The sequence below is a fragment of the Narcine bancroftii genome, chromosome 1 (assembly GCF_036971445.1).
Source record: "Narcine bancroftii isolate sNarBan1 chromosome 1, sNarBan1.hap1, whole genome shotgun sequence".
Lineage (NCBI taxonomy): Eukaryota > Metazoa > Chordata > Chondrichthyes > Torpediniformes > Narcinidae > Narcine > Narcine bancroftii.
In genome coordinates this window covers 344,283,591-344,299,443 of record NC_091469.1, presented here as the reverse complement: position 1 = coordinate 344,299,443, position 15,853 = coordinate 344,283,591, and the positions used below count along the sequence as shown (strand labels likewise).

Sequence of the window (15,853 nt, the reverse complement as noted above, 5' to 3'; positions counted from 1 at the left end):
TTGAGTTCCTGCTTGAAGTTTTCTTTTAATGGTGCTGGAACCCGACTTAGAGCATGCCCTTCTGGCTGTCCATCCTCCTTTAACTGTATCTTAAAGTTGAATAGTAGAACTCCAAAATCCTTGAAGATGTCTGGAAATTGATCCAGCATTTACTCCATGCTATTCCATGCTTTGGCACTATTAATGCGATACATATGACTAGGCCTAAGTTTTCACATGCTTTGTCATTAATCAGTTATTCATGTCCATCTGGGACTACTACAAATATGAGCTAGTGCTCTTTACCTTTAACTTTCACTTTTAGTCAACATGCATCTTTCATGTCAGTGTGCTGACAATTGTAAGCCTTGAGCTGAACAATATTTGGATGGATGCATGGCTTTATCTTCATTGCCCTGATGTTACACTCACAGGCCTTTTCCCCACATCCAGATTGAAAGGAATATCTGGTCCATTTGCATCCAATCACACAGTCCACTTGTCGTGCCCAACTCTGTACATGCTTTGCTGTTCAGTCTTTGTTAGTTTGAAATTTTCCTGCACCCATATGCCCACAAAGAATGCATCACGAAGAGCAGTTGCTTCTGTAGTGTGCACACTTTCACTTCCATTTTGTTTCCCTTTTAAAAATCATTTGATGTTTTGATTCTCTGCTAATTCTTCCGATCTTATTGTGAAGAGAACTAATCCATGTGCATCAAGTTAAATCGCAAATCCAAAGAGCAGGCCTTTTTGTCCAAAGCTTTACACTAGATGTCTGTGTCACCATTGAGAGAATGTCAAATACAAATGCTTTGAAGATTTTAATTAACATATAATCCAATTAAAACTGCAAAAGTCAGTAGGTGTGTATATAAATCTACAATACAGTTGAATTAAATTGATTCATGTTTCCATACATTTTGCTATTTGTCATTTTATTATAAGGAAAAATTACCTTGCTAAAATTGAAATCCTTGATGCTTGTGATCCTTGCAGGTTATAAATATTGAGCAATAAAATGAAAATGCTCAATTCCAGAGATGACTGTAAAAATTGAACTAATTCTCCAGACTCCAAGATTAGTTTAGCTCATTTGCTATTGCTGTGGATTCTGCACGAGTGCTCTGCAGTCCGAGTAGGGTTTTAATTTGCCAGGTGTCCAAGTGCCTGTTGAAATGTATGGTGGCAACACAGTAGTACAGCAGTTATGTAATTGGATGAGTATTTTAAAGATCTCGACTTTCCGTGAGAAGGTAGAGTTTGAATTCTAATATAGGCGCTAATCCATTCAAGCTCCTGACACCCTGAATAAGGTTTACCACCTGATACAATCCTCCTCCCTCCCACCCACCGCATCCCCATCCAAGCTCAAGATGGCCTGGATGACAAAGGTGTCAAAAGTAGTATGTGTGTAATGCCCAAAATTTTACCCTAAAAATTGGTCTACAAAATTTGTCTGTTAAACAAATATATATTGTATGTTTACTTTTTGATTAATGAAATTAATACATGAATAAATATTATTATGTAGATGTATTTCTTAATATTGATTTTTTTTGTCACAGAATGTACAAGAGTAAAAATGTGTATGTAATATTTTTTTCATTTCTGTGGCTCTCAAAAATCTGAAGTTTATTGTATGTGGCATTTACGTTAAGCAAGTATGGCCACTCCTGATCTATGCCAGCCATAAAGACCTAAATAATTTTTATTCCTCCACATTCTCTTCAACTCACTCCAGATTTTATTAATCTCACTAACTCACTAGGAACAATCACGTACCAATGAGCACTTCCTTGCGATGTGGGAAGAAAGTAGAGCCACTGACGGAAAGCCATGGATTCATAGGAGGAATATGTAATACTCCACACAGACAGTACCAGAGGACAGGGTAAAACCTAGGTCACTAGAGATTACTCACTCTGTCTCTGTACCACATGTTCATCCTTTCTTTTCCTTATGTCCTTACCTCAAAAGTGTGTTGAATATTTTTTCAAGTTAAAATATCTTTGTAAGATGTAGTTTAAATGTCCAGCACAAAGTATAGGCAATGTGACTTTAATTGGTCCATGGTTTGCCTCTCTATACCCTTTTCTAATGGATATTTTTGGAGGATGTGTTGCACCAAAAGAATATTAGATAGAAATCATACTTTGATCTTAATGCAGAATGTGTTTTGTGTGTCTCAAAACAAAACTAGTTCTAAATATAATGTCAAAAGTTAATTTACTTAATTGTATTGGGCCTTCTTAGCTGATTTGATCCCTCAAAAAATATTGTTAAGGTAATGAGTTTGGTTGTGCTTCATTGGATTTGAACTAGTATTATGCACATTGTGAAGGTAATGGTGGAAAAAAATCATTACTTTTTTTCATGCAAGGTTGCTGTATAATTTAATTTACTTGACAATTGCAAAACTAGGAACACACATTAAAATTAACAAGCCTAAAGCAAGACTGGAGATTAGAAGAATTGTTTACTTTTTCTTATTCCCTCCAGAGCTGGGGAATTGTTTAAAGCATCTCTGCAAAACAGGGTATTACTCTATTGATTAAATCCATTAAAGAAAGAACTGAATGAAGAACTGATTAAGAAGAGGATTGAAAACTAAGCATTACTATCGTTACTGGGAACTGAATAATTAATGATTGTATGCTTCTGGAACCATACCAATGTTATCTAAGGAATGCAATGAATCAGGATTGAATAATACCTGTATTACATTCTTTTCATGTTTTTTTGAGGTGATCATCAAGTTGGTTCAAGCAGAGATTTAACAGAATTTTTGTGTTTGTTTTATAAATTGTTTACCCTCCCAGAGGCTACTCATTTCCTTCAGAAGTTTAATTAAGGTAAACCTCTTGATAGCATAGGTTCTGCCTGGTCCATGTTAGGATTAGCCATTTTTTGGAACCAACAGATTCTTACATTGTATACCTTTCATCCTGATTTCCTCTCATAGGATTGTACAATGTTCTGTATAAAGTTTAAGTTCCGTCAATTTAACACCATTTAATGTGAACAAAAAAATACTTAATGATTGGAAGTAATGGAAAGAACAAAGAAATCCATTCCATCTTGAAATACCAGGATCCCTGTTGCAAAAATATTCGATTAATTAAAATAATAATGACTTTTAGACCTGCATTCCTTGTGGAGTTTACAAGAAATTGAACTAATAGCATGACCGGTAGCTAGCTATAACCACTAACCATCATTGATGGGGTTTGAAAATCTGAAATAAACACATTATCAGATGCAAGAGATTATTCCATTAAGAAATAACTTCAACAATGTCAATTGCACTTTTGGCAAATTATTTTTTTTTCTTTTTGCATCCTATTGTTAACGAGATGGAAAGATATGATTTACTCCTGCCAAGGGGTAATACTCTGGCATAAGGCAATTTGACAAATAGACAGTACTGAATACAGAAAACTAAGCATTGTCTCTTAAGCTTTTACTTTAATTTACCTTTTACTCCCTATATTGATTCTATTATCACATATTTTCCATGACATGCCACTGCAAAATATTAGGTTAGGAGATATAAGAACAATGCTGATATCGCCTCAAACCGTGCATCTTGGCGCCTCACAGTTTGGCGGGCAGCAACCTCCTTTGAAGAAGCCCACCTCACTGACAAAAGGCAAAGGAGGAAAAACCCAACACCCAACCCCAACCAACCATTTTTCCCCTGCAGCCGCTGCAACCGTGTCTGCCTGTCCCGCATCGGACTTGTCAGCCACAAACGAGCCTGCAGCTGACGTGGACATTTACCCCCTCCATAAATCTTCGTCCGCGAAGCCAAGCCAAAGAAGAAATTACATATGTATTCAATTTAGATAGATGTGATCACCAATGCACTGATAAGCATTCCTTCTGGTATTCAAACTTGAGGGTCAGAAAGTCACAAAATGGTGGAAGCTTTTCGCAAGATACAGAACTAAATATTTTTGCCAGATTGTACAAAGAATTCCTGGATTGAACTCAGTGGATCAGACAGCATTCATCATTAGAAATGATCAGTCAATGTTTCAAGATAAGGGTCCCAAGCGGAAATGATAACTGACCATTTCTACCCATGGATGAATCTGCAGCTTTTGTTTTTTCTTACTCCTCTGGAACCTGTCTAATCATCTAGGGATATGTATGGTCAGCTATATTCAGCAATGGAGTGAGTAATAAGCAGTGTTTTGCTGTTTTCTCTCATTTTAAATGCCTCTAACATTCAAAAAGATTAAATAATATGAGAAAAATGATGTTAGACTGAAAATTATAAAAATAGAAATAAACCTTAAAATTGTAGCGACTACTAAGGTAGAGCTACTAAAGTAATACAAGCACACATGCCAGATTAGTCAACTCAAGACTGATTTATTCAGAGTTTACAAGCTTCTTTTATATACCTGCATGTCCTGAGCTCCACAGGAGAAGGTGGGATGTCACTACGAATTTGCTGCCAATACACTGGACCAGCAGGTTTAAATTAAACCTTGTGAGTGTCCCGTGTCTTCTGGCAGGAGACTCAGCAGATCAATGTACCGTTCCTCAGCACTCAGTATCACTCGATTGCAGTCCATTAGGTGAGTATTCAGTTATCCGTATTATGGTTCCGCATGCCTGCAGAACCGCGCCGGTGACAGTTCTCAATACCGCGTTGTGCGCCCGCTACATGGCCACTACAAAGTATTAAAAAGGAATTTAAAATATTGAAATAAAATCTCAGGACTGATGAAAGGTATTAAGCTGAAACAGCAACAATTGATATCTTTCCACAGATGCGACTTGACTTGTTCCTCTAGATCAGTGGTTCTCAACGTTTTTCTTTCTATTCACTTACTGCTTTAAATAATCCCTATGCCATTGATGCTCTGTGATTAGTAAGGGATTGTTTAAGGTGGTATGTGAGTGGGAAGGGAAGGTTGAGAATCACTGTCCTAGACCCAATTGTTACTAAAATATTTTGCTTGAGAAAAATTGTAATTGGCCCATTTCCTTTGTAGTTTTGAAACTGTGCACATAAAAAGTCAATTAAGTACAATTAAAACAGTGGTTTTCAAACTTTTTCTTTCCACCCACATACCTCCTTAAGCAATCCCTTACTAATCACAGAGCACCTATGGCATCAGGATTACTTACAGAGGTTTATAAATGGAGAGGAAATGAAAAGTAAAAAACACAATGCTGGAGAAACTCAGCAGGTCAAATTGTGTACTTTATATAACAAAGATAAAGTACAAAACCAGTGTTTCAGGCTTGAGCTCTTCATCTAGGCATGTGCCTGTACAAAATGGTGGGAGAAAGAGTGGGTAGAGGAGCACAGTCCTATAGGTGGAAGGTAATAGGTGGATGAGAAGGAGGGCACACTAGAAAATAGGGGGAGAAGGGATGGCTCTGTGAATGGAGAGGAAAGAGGGTGGAGAGTTCAAGGAAAGAAGACAAGAGATGGTGGAAAGAAGAACAGGTGTAGGCTAGCAGAGACCAGATAAATTGATGTTAATGCCATCGGGTTGAAGAGAGTTCAGGCAGAATATTAGATGTTGCTCTTCCATTTTATGGGTGGCCTTGGTTTGGCAATGCCTGAGGCCATGAATAGACATGAGACATGGGAGTGGGGCACAGAATTGAAATGATTGGGCACTGCAAGATCCCTGTCACTGATACGGACAGAGCGAAGGTGGTCAGCGAAGCAATCTTCTAGTCTGCAATTAGTCTCTCCAATGTAGAGAAGACCACAACGGGTGTGAAGTGTTGCTTCACTTGAAAGACTATTTGGTGTCCTGAATGGTGGTGAGGGAGGAGGAGAGGGTGCAAGTGTAGCACTTCCTGCAGCTGTAGGGAAAGTTTACAAAGGAGCAATGACTAGGAAAGGATGAGGAATGAGGGAGTCATGGAGGGGAGCAGGCCCTATGGAAGATGGAGAGGGGATGAGAGGGGAAAATGTGTCTGGTGGTGGGATCACGTTGGAGGACACAGAGATTCTGTTTTTGTTGCATCTTGGGGCAGAGGGGAGCAGGGCAGTTGAGCAAAAATTGAAGGAGATGTAGTAGTGAGTTGATAGTAGTGGAGGGGAAGCCATATTTTTGGAAGAAGGAGGACTTTTTGGATGATCTGGGTGTGGGAGTGGGGTGCAGAATTGAAATGGTTGGTTACTGAGAGATCCCTGTCACTGATGTGGACAGAACAAAGTTTCTCAGGGAAGTGAACTCCCAGCCTGCATCCAATCACTCCGATGTAGAAGATGCACAATGGGAGCGCACCAGATGCAGTAGGTGACTCCTACAGATATGCATGTTTTTTTTCACTGAAAGGACTGTTTGGTACCCCAAATGGTGGTGAAGGAGGATGTATGGGCACAAATGTGACACATCCTCTGGCCGTAGAGTAGGTCCCAAGGGATCGATGAATGGGAAGGGATGAGTGGGAAGGGAGTCACAGTATGTACTATTAATCCAAGACCATCCGTAAATTGTAGGAGCAACAGCTAATTTTCCATCTGGGCATTTTCCAAGCAGGTGACATTAATATTGACTTCTCCAGTTACTGCTAACCTACTCCCTGCTCTTCCTCCTTTCCCATTCCCTCTGTCTTCTCTCCTCCAGCTCTCCACTCCCTTCCCTCTTCATTCACAGAGCCATTCCCCCTCCCCTTGCTTGCTGGTGTGCCATCCCTCCCTTACCCACCTATTACCTCCTACCTTTGGGTCTATGCACCTTCCTTCACCCCTCACCCCAACTATTTTGTTTGGACACCTGACCACATTTGATGAAGAACTCAAGCCTAAATCATTGGTTTTGTATATTTTTCAGTGCTAAATAAATACATTGGTTGACACGCTGAGTTCCTCTAAATTGTGTTTTACTTAAACCACGGAGTCTGCAGACTTTTGTGTTTTACTCCTGGAGAGGAAATGAATAGGGAATAGAGGATAGGCAATTGTTATCTGCAGAATTCCTGGTTGAAGGTCATTTTAATCAGGCACACATAAAGAACCTGCAGGCTAAAATCAAGCGCACCTTATGCGTTTTCTTCTGGATGTGGTTAAAGATCTCCAACCTTGTATGGATTAATATTTCCACTCACATGAACTTTACCACTGAAATGCACATTTTTCCTTCTGACATTTATAGAATGAAGGTAGAAACATTTTTAAAAAATCTCCACATATATTTTTGCCACTCCTTGCTTTTAATTTTCTTTTTTTTTTTAATTCTTTTTTTAAAAATGTAGACAGTAATAGGCCTTTCCAGCCCACAAGCCCATGCCACCCAATTAGCCCATAACTTGTACGTTTTGATAGGTGAGAGGTATCCAGAGTACCGGAGGTAACTCATGTGGATACACGGAGAATGTACAAAATTTCCTTCAATCAGTACCGGATTTGAGCATGGCTTGACTAATTTTTGAGTAAGCTTCCCAGCTGTTACAGGGAATCTCTCAGGTCTTGGAGAATTCCACAGAAGGTAGGAAATTTGAAAAAGAGAACAAAAATGTCCTGAAACATAATGACATTTTGAAAGAGGAGGTGCTGGTTGCCTTTGGAGGCATAAAGGAAGAAAAACTCTGACCAAAGGTATACAAAGAGCAAGAGAAGATTTCTCTATCTTCCTTAGGCATGGGTATGACTAAGAGGCCTAACCTGTAATATTGATCTATCGTTTCTACCTATGGATGCTCTCTGACCTGTTGAGTTCCTCCAACATCTCATTGCTTGTCCCTGTATTTTGTATAGTTCATTTTTGTCCCCTCTCACTCTTCTTACTGAAGAGTGGCTAATTGAATGTAATTTAGAGACAGTATAGCGTGTAACACTCTGAACACTGTAGTTTCTTCCACATTCCAAAGATGTAAAAGGCTTAGTGGGTTAATGGGTTGCATGGGTGTAATTGGGTAGTAGGCTTATGGGCTGAAGGCCTTGTACTGTGCTGCAGCTCCAAATTAATTAATTAATTAATTAATTAAGAGCAGTTACAAGCCCTTCCAACCCACCAACCCATCTCCACCCATGTGACCAATTAGCCTATGAAACCCATGCATATTTGAAATGAGGGAAGAAAAGAGAATCTGAAAGAAATGCATGCAAACATGGGGAGAACGTACAAATTCCTTGCGGACAGCAACCCACATCGCTGTTTCAGTAATAGCTTATCATGCTACAGGAATGTTTGTGCCTTCATTTAATTAAGGTTGCAAGAAAAAAAATCAGAGAACTACAGGGTGGGGAGCCTAACATAGATGGTGGGAAAGTTACTTGAGTCAATTCTGGGAGACAGGCCCTAACTGTATTTGGAAAGGCACAGATTGAGAGCTAGTCAGCGAAGGTTTATGTATGGGAAATCAGAAACTTGATTGAGGTTTTTGAAGATGTAACCAAGAGAATTAATGAGTGCAGAAGACATCGGCTATATCAATTTTAACAAGGTTTTTGACAAGGTGCATTGGTCCCAAAGTTTATGTCGCATGGGAACCAGGGTGAGCTAGACAATTCAATAGAGAACTGGGTTGGTGGAATGCTATGCTCTATCAATAACTCCAAAGACAGTAAGTTAGAAATTAAAGGTTTTAATACACTTTAGATTGTAGCTGGCCTGATTCCATGTGATTGAATGAAGGACAGGGGGAGAAAGGTCGACCTTTAAGGCGGGGTCATCAGTGGGCAGGTCAGCTACCCCTACACAATCGTACATACATAGCAGCACATTGACCCTCTTTTTAAAACAAAAACTCTGCCGTTAAAATTCTAGAAGCTCAGCCAGTTTGGTGTTTTCCTCTGCCTCTGTGACCTGTGCAGTTTCACTGGTGGTGTACTGGTCAGTTCCTGAGGCTGGGGAGGGAGGGCAGTCTCTGTAAGAAGTGGGGCTTGATTGTATGTGGGGACAGTGGTGGTGGTTGGAGCAGCTGGAAGGGGGCCCGAGGTGAGTCGCTAACCTGCACCAGGTCCCTGAGGGGGAAGATGGGGGTGTAGATAGGGTCTGGGTTGAATGGGATAGAGAATGGGTAGGGGTCTCCAGCACACGCCGGGTCCCAGACAAAAACTGTGTCCTCATGGCCATTGGAGTATACCACATAGACATACTGAGGGTTGTCGTACAGAAGCTGCACCTCTTCAACCAATGGGTTGGTCTTATGGCCCTTTGCGTGTTTCCACAGCAGGATGGGTCCCGGGGATGCGAGCCAGGACAGCAGTGTGCTTCCGGTCATCGACCTCCTGGGGAAGGAAAACATGCGTTCATGTGGAGTCATGGTGGTAACAGTGCATAGGAGGGATCAGAATTTTGTGACTTGTTCATGACAATAAATTCTGATTCTGAGATGAGATACAAACCAGAGGTCATGGGTCAAGGATGAAAGGGGAGAAGTTTAAGAGGAACATTAATGGTAAGAGGAAAGCTAGAGACAAAATTGGTCCCTTAGAAAATCAGAGCGGAAAACTGTGTGTGGAGCCTAGAGAAATGGGGGAGATATTGAACAGTTTCTTTTCTTCGGTATTCACTAAGGAGAAGGATATTGGGAGATGTGAGATAAAAAAAGCAAATTGAGTAAATATGGGGAATATAGAGATTACAAAAGGTGTAGTTTTAAGGCTTTTGAAGAATATAAAGGTGGATAAGTCTCCGGGACCAGACGGGATCTTCCCCAGGACATTGACAGAAGTGAAGGAGGAAATAGCAGAGGCTCTGGCGGTAATTTTCCAAATGTCATTAGATATGGGGATAGTGCCGGAGGATTGGCGCATTGCGCATGTGGTTCCGTTATTTAAAAAGGGTTCAAGGAGGAAGCCTGGCAACTATCGGCCTGTAAGTTTGACGTCTGTGGTAGGTAAATTAATGGAGAAAATTCTTAGAGATAGTACTTATAAACATCTGGATAGACAGGGTCTGATCAGGAGCACTCAACATGGATTTGTGGGAGGAAGGTCATGTTTGACCAATCTGATTGAATTTTTTGAAGAGGTGACTAGGAATGTGGATGAGGGTAGCACAGTGGATGTTGTCTATATGGACTTCAGTAAGGCCTTCGATAAGGTACCACATGGAAGGTTAGTTAGGAAGGTGCAGTCTTTAGGTATAAATTTTAAGATAGTCAAATGGATTGAACATTGGCTGAAAGGGAGAGGCCAGAGAGTGGTAGTGGATAATTGTCTGTCAGGTTGGAGGCCAGTGACCAGTGGTGTGCCTCAAGGATCTGTATTGGGCCCATTGTTGTTCGTTATATACATTAATGATCTAGATGATGGGGTGGTGAATTGGATTAGTAAATATGCAGGCGATACTAAGATAGGTGGAATAGTGGATAATGAAGGTTTTCAAGGATTGCAGAGGGATTTGGGCTGCTTAGAAAAGTGGGCTGAAAAATGGCAGATGGAATTTAATGCTGATAAGTGTGAGGTGCTTCATTTTGGTAAGAAGAATCAGAATAGGACATACGTGGTAAATGGGAGAGCATTGAGGAATACAGAAGAGCAGAAAGATTTAGGAGTGACGGTACATCGTTCCCTGAAGGTAGAAACTCACGTGAATAGGGTGGTGAAGAAGGCTTTTAGTATGCTGGCCTTTATCAATCATTGCATGGAATATAGGAGTTGGGAGGTGATGTTGAGATTGTATAAGACATTGGTGCGGCCTAATTTGGAGTTCTGTGTGCAGTTCTGGTCGCCTAATTATAGGAAGGATATAAACAGAGTGGAGAGAGTGCAGAGAAGGTTTACCAGAATGTTACCTGGGTTTAAGCATCTAGAGTATAGGGAGAGATTGGACAGATTAGGTCTTTATTCTTTGGAGCGTAGAAGGTTGAGAGGGGATTTGATAGAAGTATTTAAGATTATGAAAGGGATAGACAGAGTGGATGTGGATAGACTATTTCCGTTAAGAGGAGGAAAGATTAAAACAAGAGGACTTGAGTTAAGAATTAAGGGGCAGAGGTTTAGAGGTAACATGAGGGGGAACTTCTTTACTCAGAGAGTGGTAGCCGTGTGGAATGATCTTCCGGGAGAAATAGTGGCGGCGGAGTCAATTGTATTATTTAAGAAAAGGTTGGACAGGTATATGGATGAGAAGAAGATGGAGGGTTATGGGCATTGTGCAGGGAGGTGGGACTAGAAAGGGGTGTTTGGTTCGGTGTGGACTAGAAGGGCCTAATGGCCTGTTTCCGTGCTGTAATTGTTATGTTATATTATGTTATTAGGGGAAATTTCTTCACACATGAAATGAGCTGCTAACTGAAATGGTGAATGCGGGCTCAACTTTAGCATTGAAGAAAATATTGGATCATTCATGGATGGAAGAGGCATTGAGGGATATGAACTAGTCAGTGGAACAAGGCAGAATAATAGTTTGGCACAGATTAAAATGCTGAAGAGCCTGTTTCTGTGGTGAAATGTTCTTTTGATCTGTGGTTCTAAATCCATGGCATTTGTATTGCATTTTCTATCTTGCCTTAAAGACCAGTATGAATGATAATTACATTTCCAGGTGAAGCTTCTTTTTCTAAGTCCTGTTATAATTTTTGCTTTCATTAGCTTAACATATTTTCGTTCAGGTATCTGGATTTGTAATGTTCCAAATTAACCTTAAACATGCCACTAAAATTGTTTTGATTTACATGTGGTCCTGACTACCTTCCAAGCCAAAATACCTCATTTGTTCTTAATGTTTCTTATTAGGATGTTTGGATGCCATGGCGATATTAATGGCTCTTCTCCAAAGCTCATTTTGCTCAGTGTATGGCTTTATCAAGGCCGTCAGTCCCCATATTCTGCTTTATACCATACTGACATGCTAAGATCATTTAAAAAAATCTAACCCTGTTATATATCAGTTAGTTATCAAATTCGGTGCTAAATTTATCATTTACAAAATGTTTTATTTTGTTGAAGTTTACTACAGACAACTTTGTAGTTATTTCACTATTATAAATTGTTGATGTGTGAGTGTTTCAGGATCGGATAGACATTAAAAGTTATTGTCTTCAGGCAGAGTCAGGTGCAAATTAATCATATTTCACATTAATGTTTCAATAAGGCATTTTAATTACATTGTGAGTCATTTACAGTCCTTGAAGATGTAAATATATTTATGTAATTAAAAGGTAAGCAATTTGATCTGTCAGAACTCCACAGTTAATTAAAGTCAAAAAGTTTGAAACAGAAATTATTAATGAGGCAAAATTATATAAATAAGGAGAATTTGGTTTAATTTACTTTGTTTTAAAGTTAATCATCTTTAAAGTACATTTTATAATGCATTGTTTTAACATTAAGCATTATTATTGTATTTAATCTACTTGCATAAAACATAAATCAGTGCAGCACAGGAACAGGCCCTTCAGCCCATAATACCTGTACTGAACATGATACAAATTAAAGTAAAACGCTGTGGCTTGCACATCTGTCTATAGGCTTCTTATATCTTACTATTGTATCTGCATCTACTACCACCCCTGACATCCCATTCCAGGCATTCATCACACTCTGTATGATGGAAAGAAAAAAATGTTTTGCACACTTCCTTTAAACTTACTACCACACTTTAACCATGTGTCTTGAAAATACAGAAATACTGGAAATACACATATCCTCTGATGTTGAATGTTGTTACACTGGGGTTAAAAATTCTGACTGCTTATCCTACGAATGCCTCTCATAATTTTATGAACTTCTATCAGGTCTCCTCTCAGCCTCCTATGCTCCAGAGATTGTCCAAACTCTCTTCATAGCTCATAGTTTCTAATCTAGGGAGCATCATGATTAATCTTTTTGTATACATTTGAAAGCCTCCACATTTTTTCTGTAATAGGACAATCTGAATTCTGAACAATACTCCAAGTGTGGCCTAATCAAAGTTTTATATAGGCCCAACATAATTTCCTTACTCTTATATCCAGCCCCCTGACCAATGAAACTAAGTATACCATATTTCTTCTTTACCACTTTATCTACTTGTGTGGCTACTTTCAAGGAGTTATGGACCATGACCCATCAGATACCGTTAGACATTAATGCTTTTAAGAGCTCTGCCATCAACTGTATACATTTGAAATCACAAAGTACAGTATGTCACATTTATCTCCGTTTGCCATTTCTCTGTCCACATCTCGACCTGATATACTTTATGGTCTGTTGTATTTTTTGATTGGCTCTTATACTGTCCACAACTTCAGTAATCTTTTTGTCATCTGCAAACTTACTAACCCATCCACCTACTTTTTCATCCACGGAATTTATATATGCAGTATATCACAAACAACAGAGATCCTAACACTAATTCCTATGGAAGAACATCTTTCCATCACTCTCCTTGGACCTACTAATTCCGATTCCAATGTATTATCTCACCATCCATCTCTTCCTCCTGGATCAGCCCACCTTGAGGGAACTTGTCAAATGCCTTATTGAAGTCTAAGTAGACAACATCACTTCCCTTTCCTTATCGATCACCTTTGTCACCTCCTCAAAAAGACTCAATCAAATGTGTAAGACATAACCTCCCCCTCACAAAGCCACGCTGATTATCCCTAGTCTGATCATGGTTTTCCACAAGTGCCACAAAACATCCAGTTTCATGACTTGTTCATGACAATAATTTCTGATTCTGATTCTGATAAATTTTTGTCCTCTCCAATAGTTTCTCCATTTCTTTTTAATTCAGGAAAGGTGTGTTATATCTATCGACTCAGATCCTCCATCAGAGAGACAACCCTTAATCTCACTGCAAGCTTGTGTGAAATAATACTTTTTACACAAAATAACCTGTTATTTTCTATGGATATTAAACTATTGATTTTCTTTCAACCAATTTGCAGGAATCATCAGAACAGCCTTACCCAATATGGACAGGGAAGCAAGAGAACAATATTCAGTTGTCATCCAAGCCAAAGATATGGCCGGGCAGATAGGAGGACTTTCGGGCTCCACAACTATTAATATCACACTAACCGATGCCAATGACAATCCTCCCAGATTCCCACAAAGTATGTGTTAATTTTTAATCTATGTGATGCATGATCAAAAATTATAGTTTGTCTCAATGTAGGGGGTGTGGCATATAACAATGAATTGTTGATGGCATTTGCATTGTTTTTGTTGTCTCTCTCTGATTTCCTGATTTTGATGAAATCAGCTGCTGTACACTTTCACTAGGAGGCTTAGGTAGATAAAAAGTAATCCCTTTCAAAAGGATACTTATGAATCGCAAAAAGTTAGGTTGCAGGTGCAGCAGGTTATTAAGAAGGCAAATGGACTGTTGGCCTTCACCGCTAGAGGAATTGAATTCAGGAGTAGGGAGATAATGTTGCAATTGTATAAGGTACTGGTGAGACCGCATCTGGAGTAATGTGTCCAGTTCTGGTCTCCATATTTGAGGAAGGATATACTGGCTTTGGAGACGGTCCAGAGGAGATTTACTAGATTGATCCCTGGGATGAAGGGGTTGACTTATGATGAAAGATTAAATCGTCTAGGATTGTATTCGCTCGAGTTCAGAAGAATGAGAGGAGATCTTATAGAAACATATAGGATTGGATAGGATAGATGTAGGAAAGTTTTTTGAGCTGGCCGGGGAAACTAAAACGAGAGGACACAGTCTCAAGATTCGGGGGAGTAGATTTAGGACAGAGATGAGGAAAAATAGTTTTTCCCAGAGAGTAGTGAATGTTTGGAATTCTCTAACCAGGGAAGTGGTCATTAAACATATTTAAAATTTGGTTAGATAATTTTTTACATGATAGAGGAATTAGGGGATATGGGGAGAAGGCAGGTAGGTGGAGTTAGGTCATAAATTAGATCAGCCATGATCGTGTTGAATGGCGGAGCAGGCTCGATGGGCCATTTTTGGCCTACTCCTGTTCCTACTTCCTATGTTCCTATGTTCCTATGATATGAAAAAAAACATCTCCTTACCTACACTTTTTTCTCCTATCATTGGTGCAGTTGGGTCAATTGTTGCTCTGAATGTTGATTTTACATCAAAGCTTAAGATGAAGTATTTTCTTTCCAAATTTCAGAGGATTGCTTGAATGTTGGGGTAGCAGCTGGTGAGTTGGAATTATTGCTTGGATTAAAGTTGTGTAGGATCTTGCTGTATTTAGAGACTGGTAATTGTGACATAACAATAACAACTTGAATTATCAAGGCACCTTCAATAAACATAAAAATGCTATGCAGAAGCAGAAGATAAACTTTGATGTTGAGGTTTTAGTGTATGACCAAAGGATGTCCACAGTTTTGATTGTTGGCAGGATAAGGGTGAATTAGAATATGTAAAGTAAAATTCTGGAGTATAGCCTGTCTTAAAGGTGGGGGGGGGGGGGTGGGCCCAGTGGTGGGGCAAAGAGGTACAGGATCCACCATAAATAGCTGGAGGAATATCAAGCTGTCACAGGATCATCAAACTGGAGAGAATAACAGAGACAGAGAGGAAGCAGGAGGCTAAGCCCAAAAATGTTGGTATTCTCTTTCCACAGCTTCTGCCTTGATTTGCTGAGGATGCCCCTTATTTTTTTAACATCATATTTAGAGCTACAACGTTCTTTTCATTTGTTGGCAATGGAAAAATGCCGTGGATTATCCTTATTTCTAGATTGATCATGACATAGTAAACTATTTTAACAGAGGAGAAAAAAGCCCAATAATACAAGATGCTGTTCAGACTTTTCATGGAGTGGATGTCAAAAGTGTGTGACTTGCATCTAAGACAAAGTTATTTCATGTCTCTGAGGCCTGCTACTCGAATTGACACATGGAAGAGTTTTACATCAACAAGTGAACAGTGTGGCAGTAGTTCAGCAGATTAGCATATTTGATGATCACAGGAGCCTTCTAATGTCAATGGGTTTGGATATGCAGTATTTTCATAAAATAATTGAAAGACTC

General features: G+C 39.4%; 1 protein-coding gene and 1 long non-coding RNA gene across 3 annotated transcripts in view; one reads left to right on the top strand and one right to left on the bottom strand.

Moving 5' to 3' along the window:
* LOC138749252 (cadherin-18-like) overlaps nt 1-15,853 on the top strand; it is an 800,124-nt gene that overhangs the window by 723,552 nt on the left and 60,719 nt on the right. Inside the window, exon 6 of one of the 2 annotated variants that reach the window (XM_069910408.1) lies at nt 13,786-13,953. In XM_069910408.1, coding sequence (XP_069766509.1) covers nt 13,786-13,953 — 168 coding nt within the window. Of the gene's footprint in view, nt 1-13,785; nt 13,954-15,332; nt 15,424-15,853 lie in introns of those variants that run through there. The other variant, XM_069910397.1, reaches the window with a different exon arrangement.
* LOC138749261 (uncharacterized) lies at nt 4,387-15,022 on the bottom strand. The gene is made up of 3 exons (XR_011348513.1): nt 14,882-15,022; nt 9,062-9,193; nt 4,387-4,664 (listed from the first exon to the last, which is right to left on the bottom strand). It is a non-coding gene; the product is annotated as an uncharacterized lncRNA (long non-coding RNA).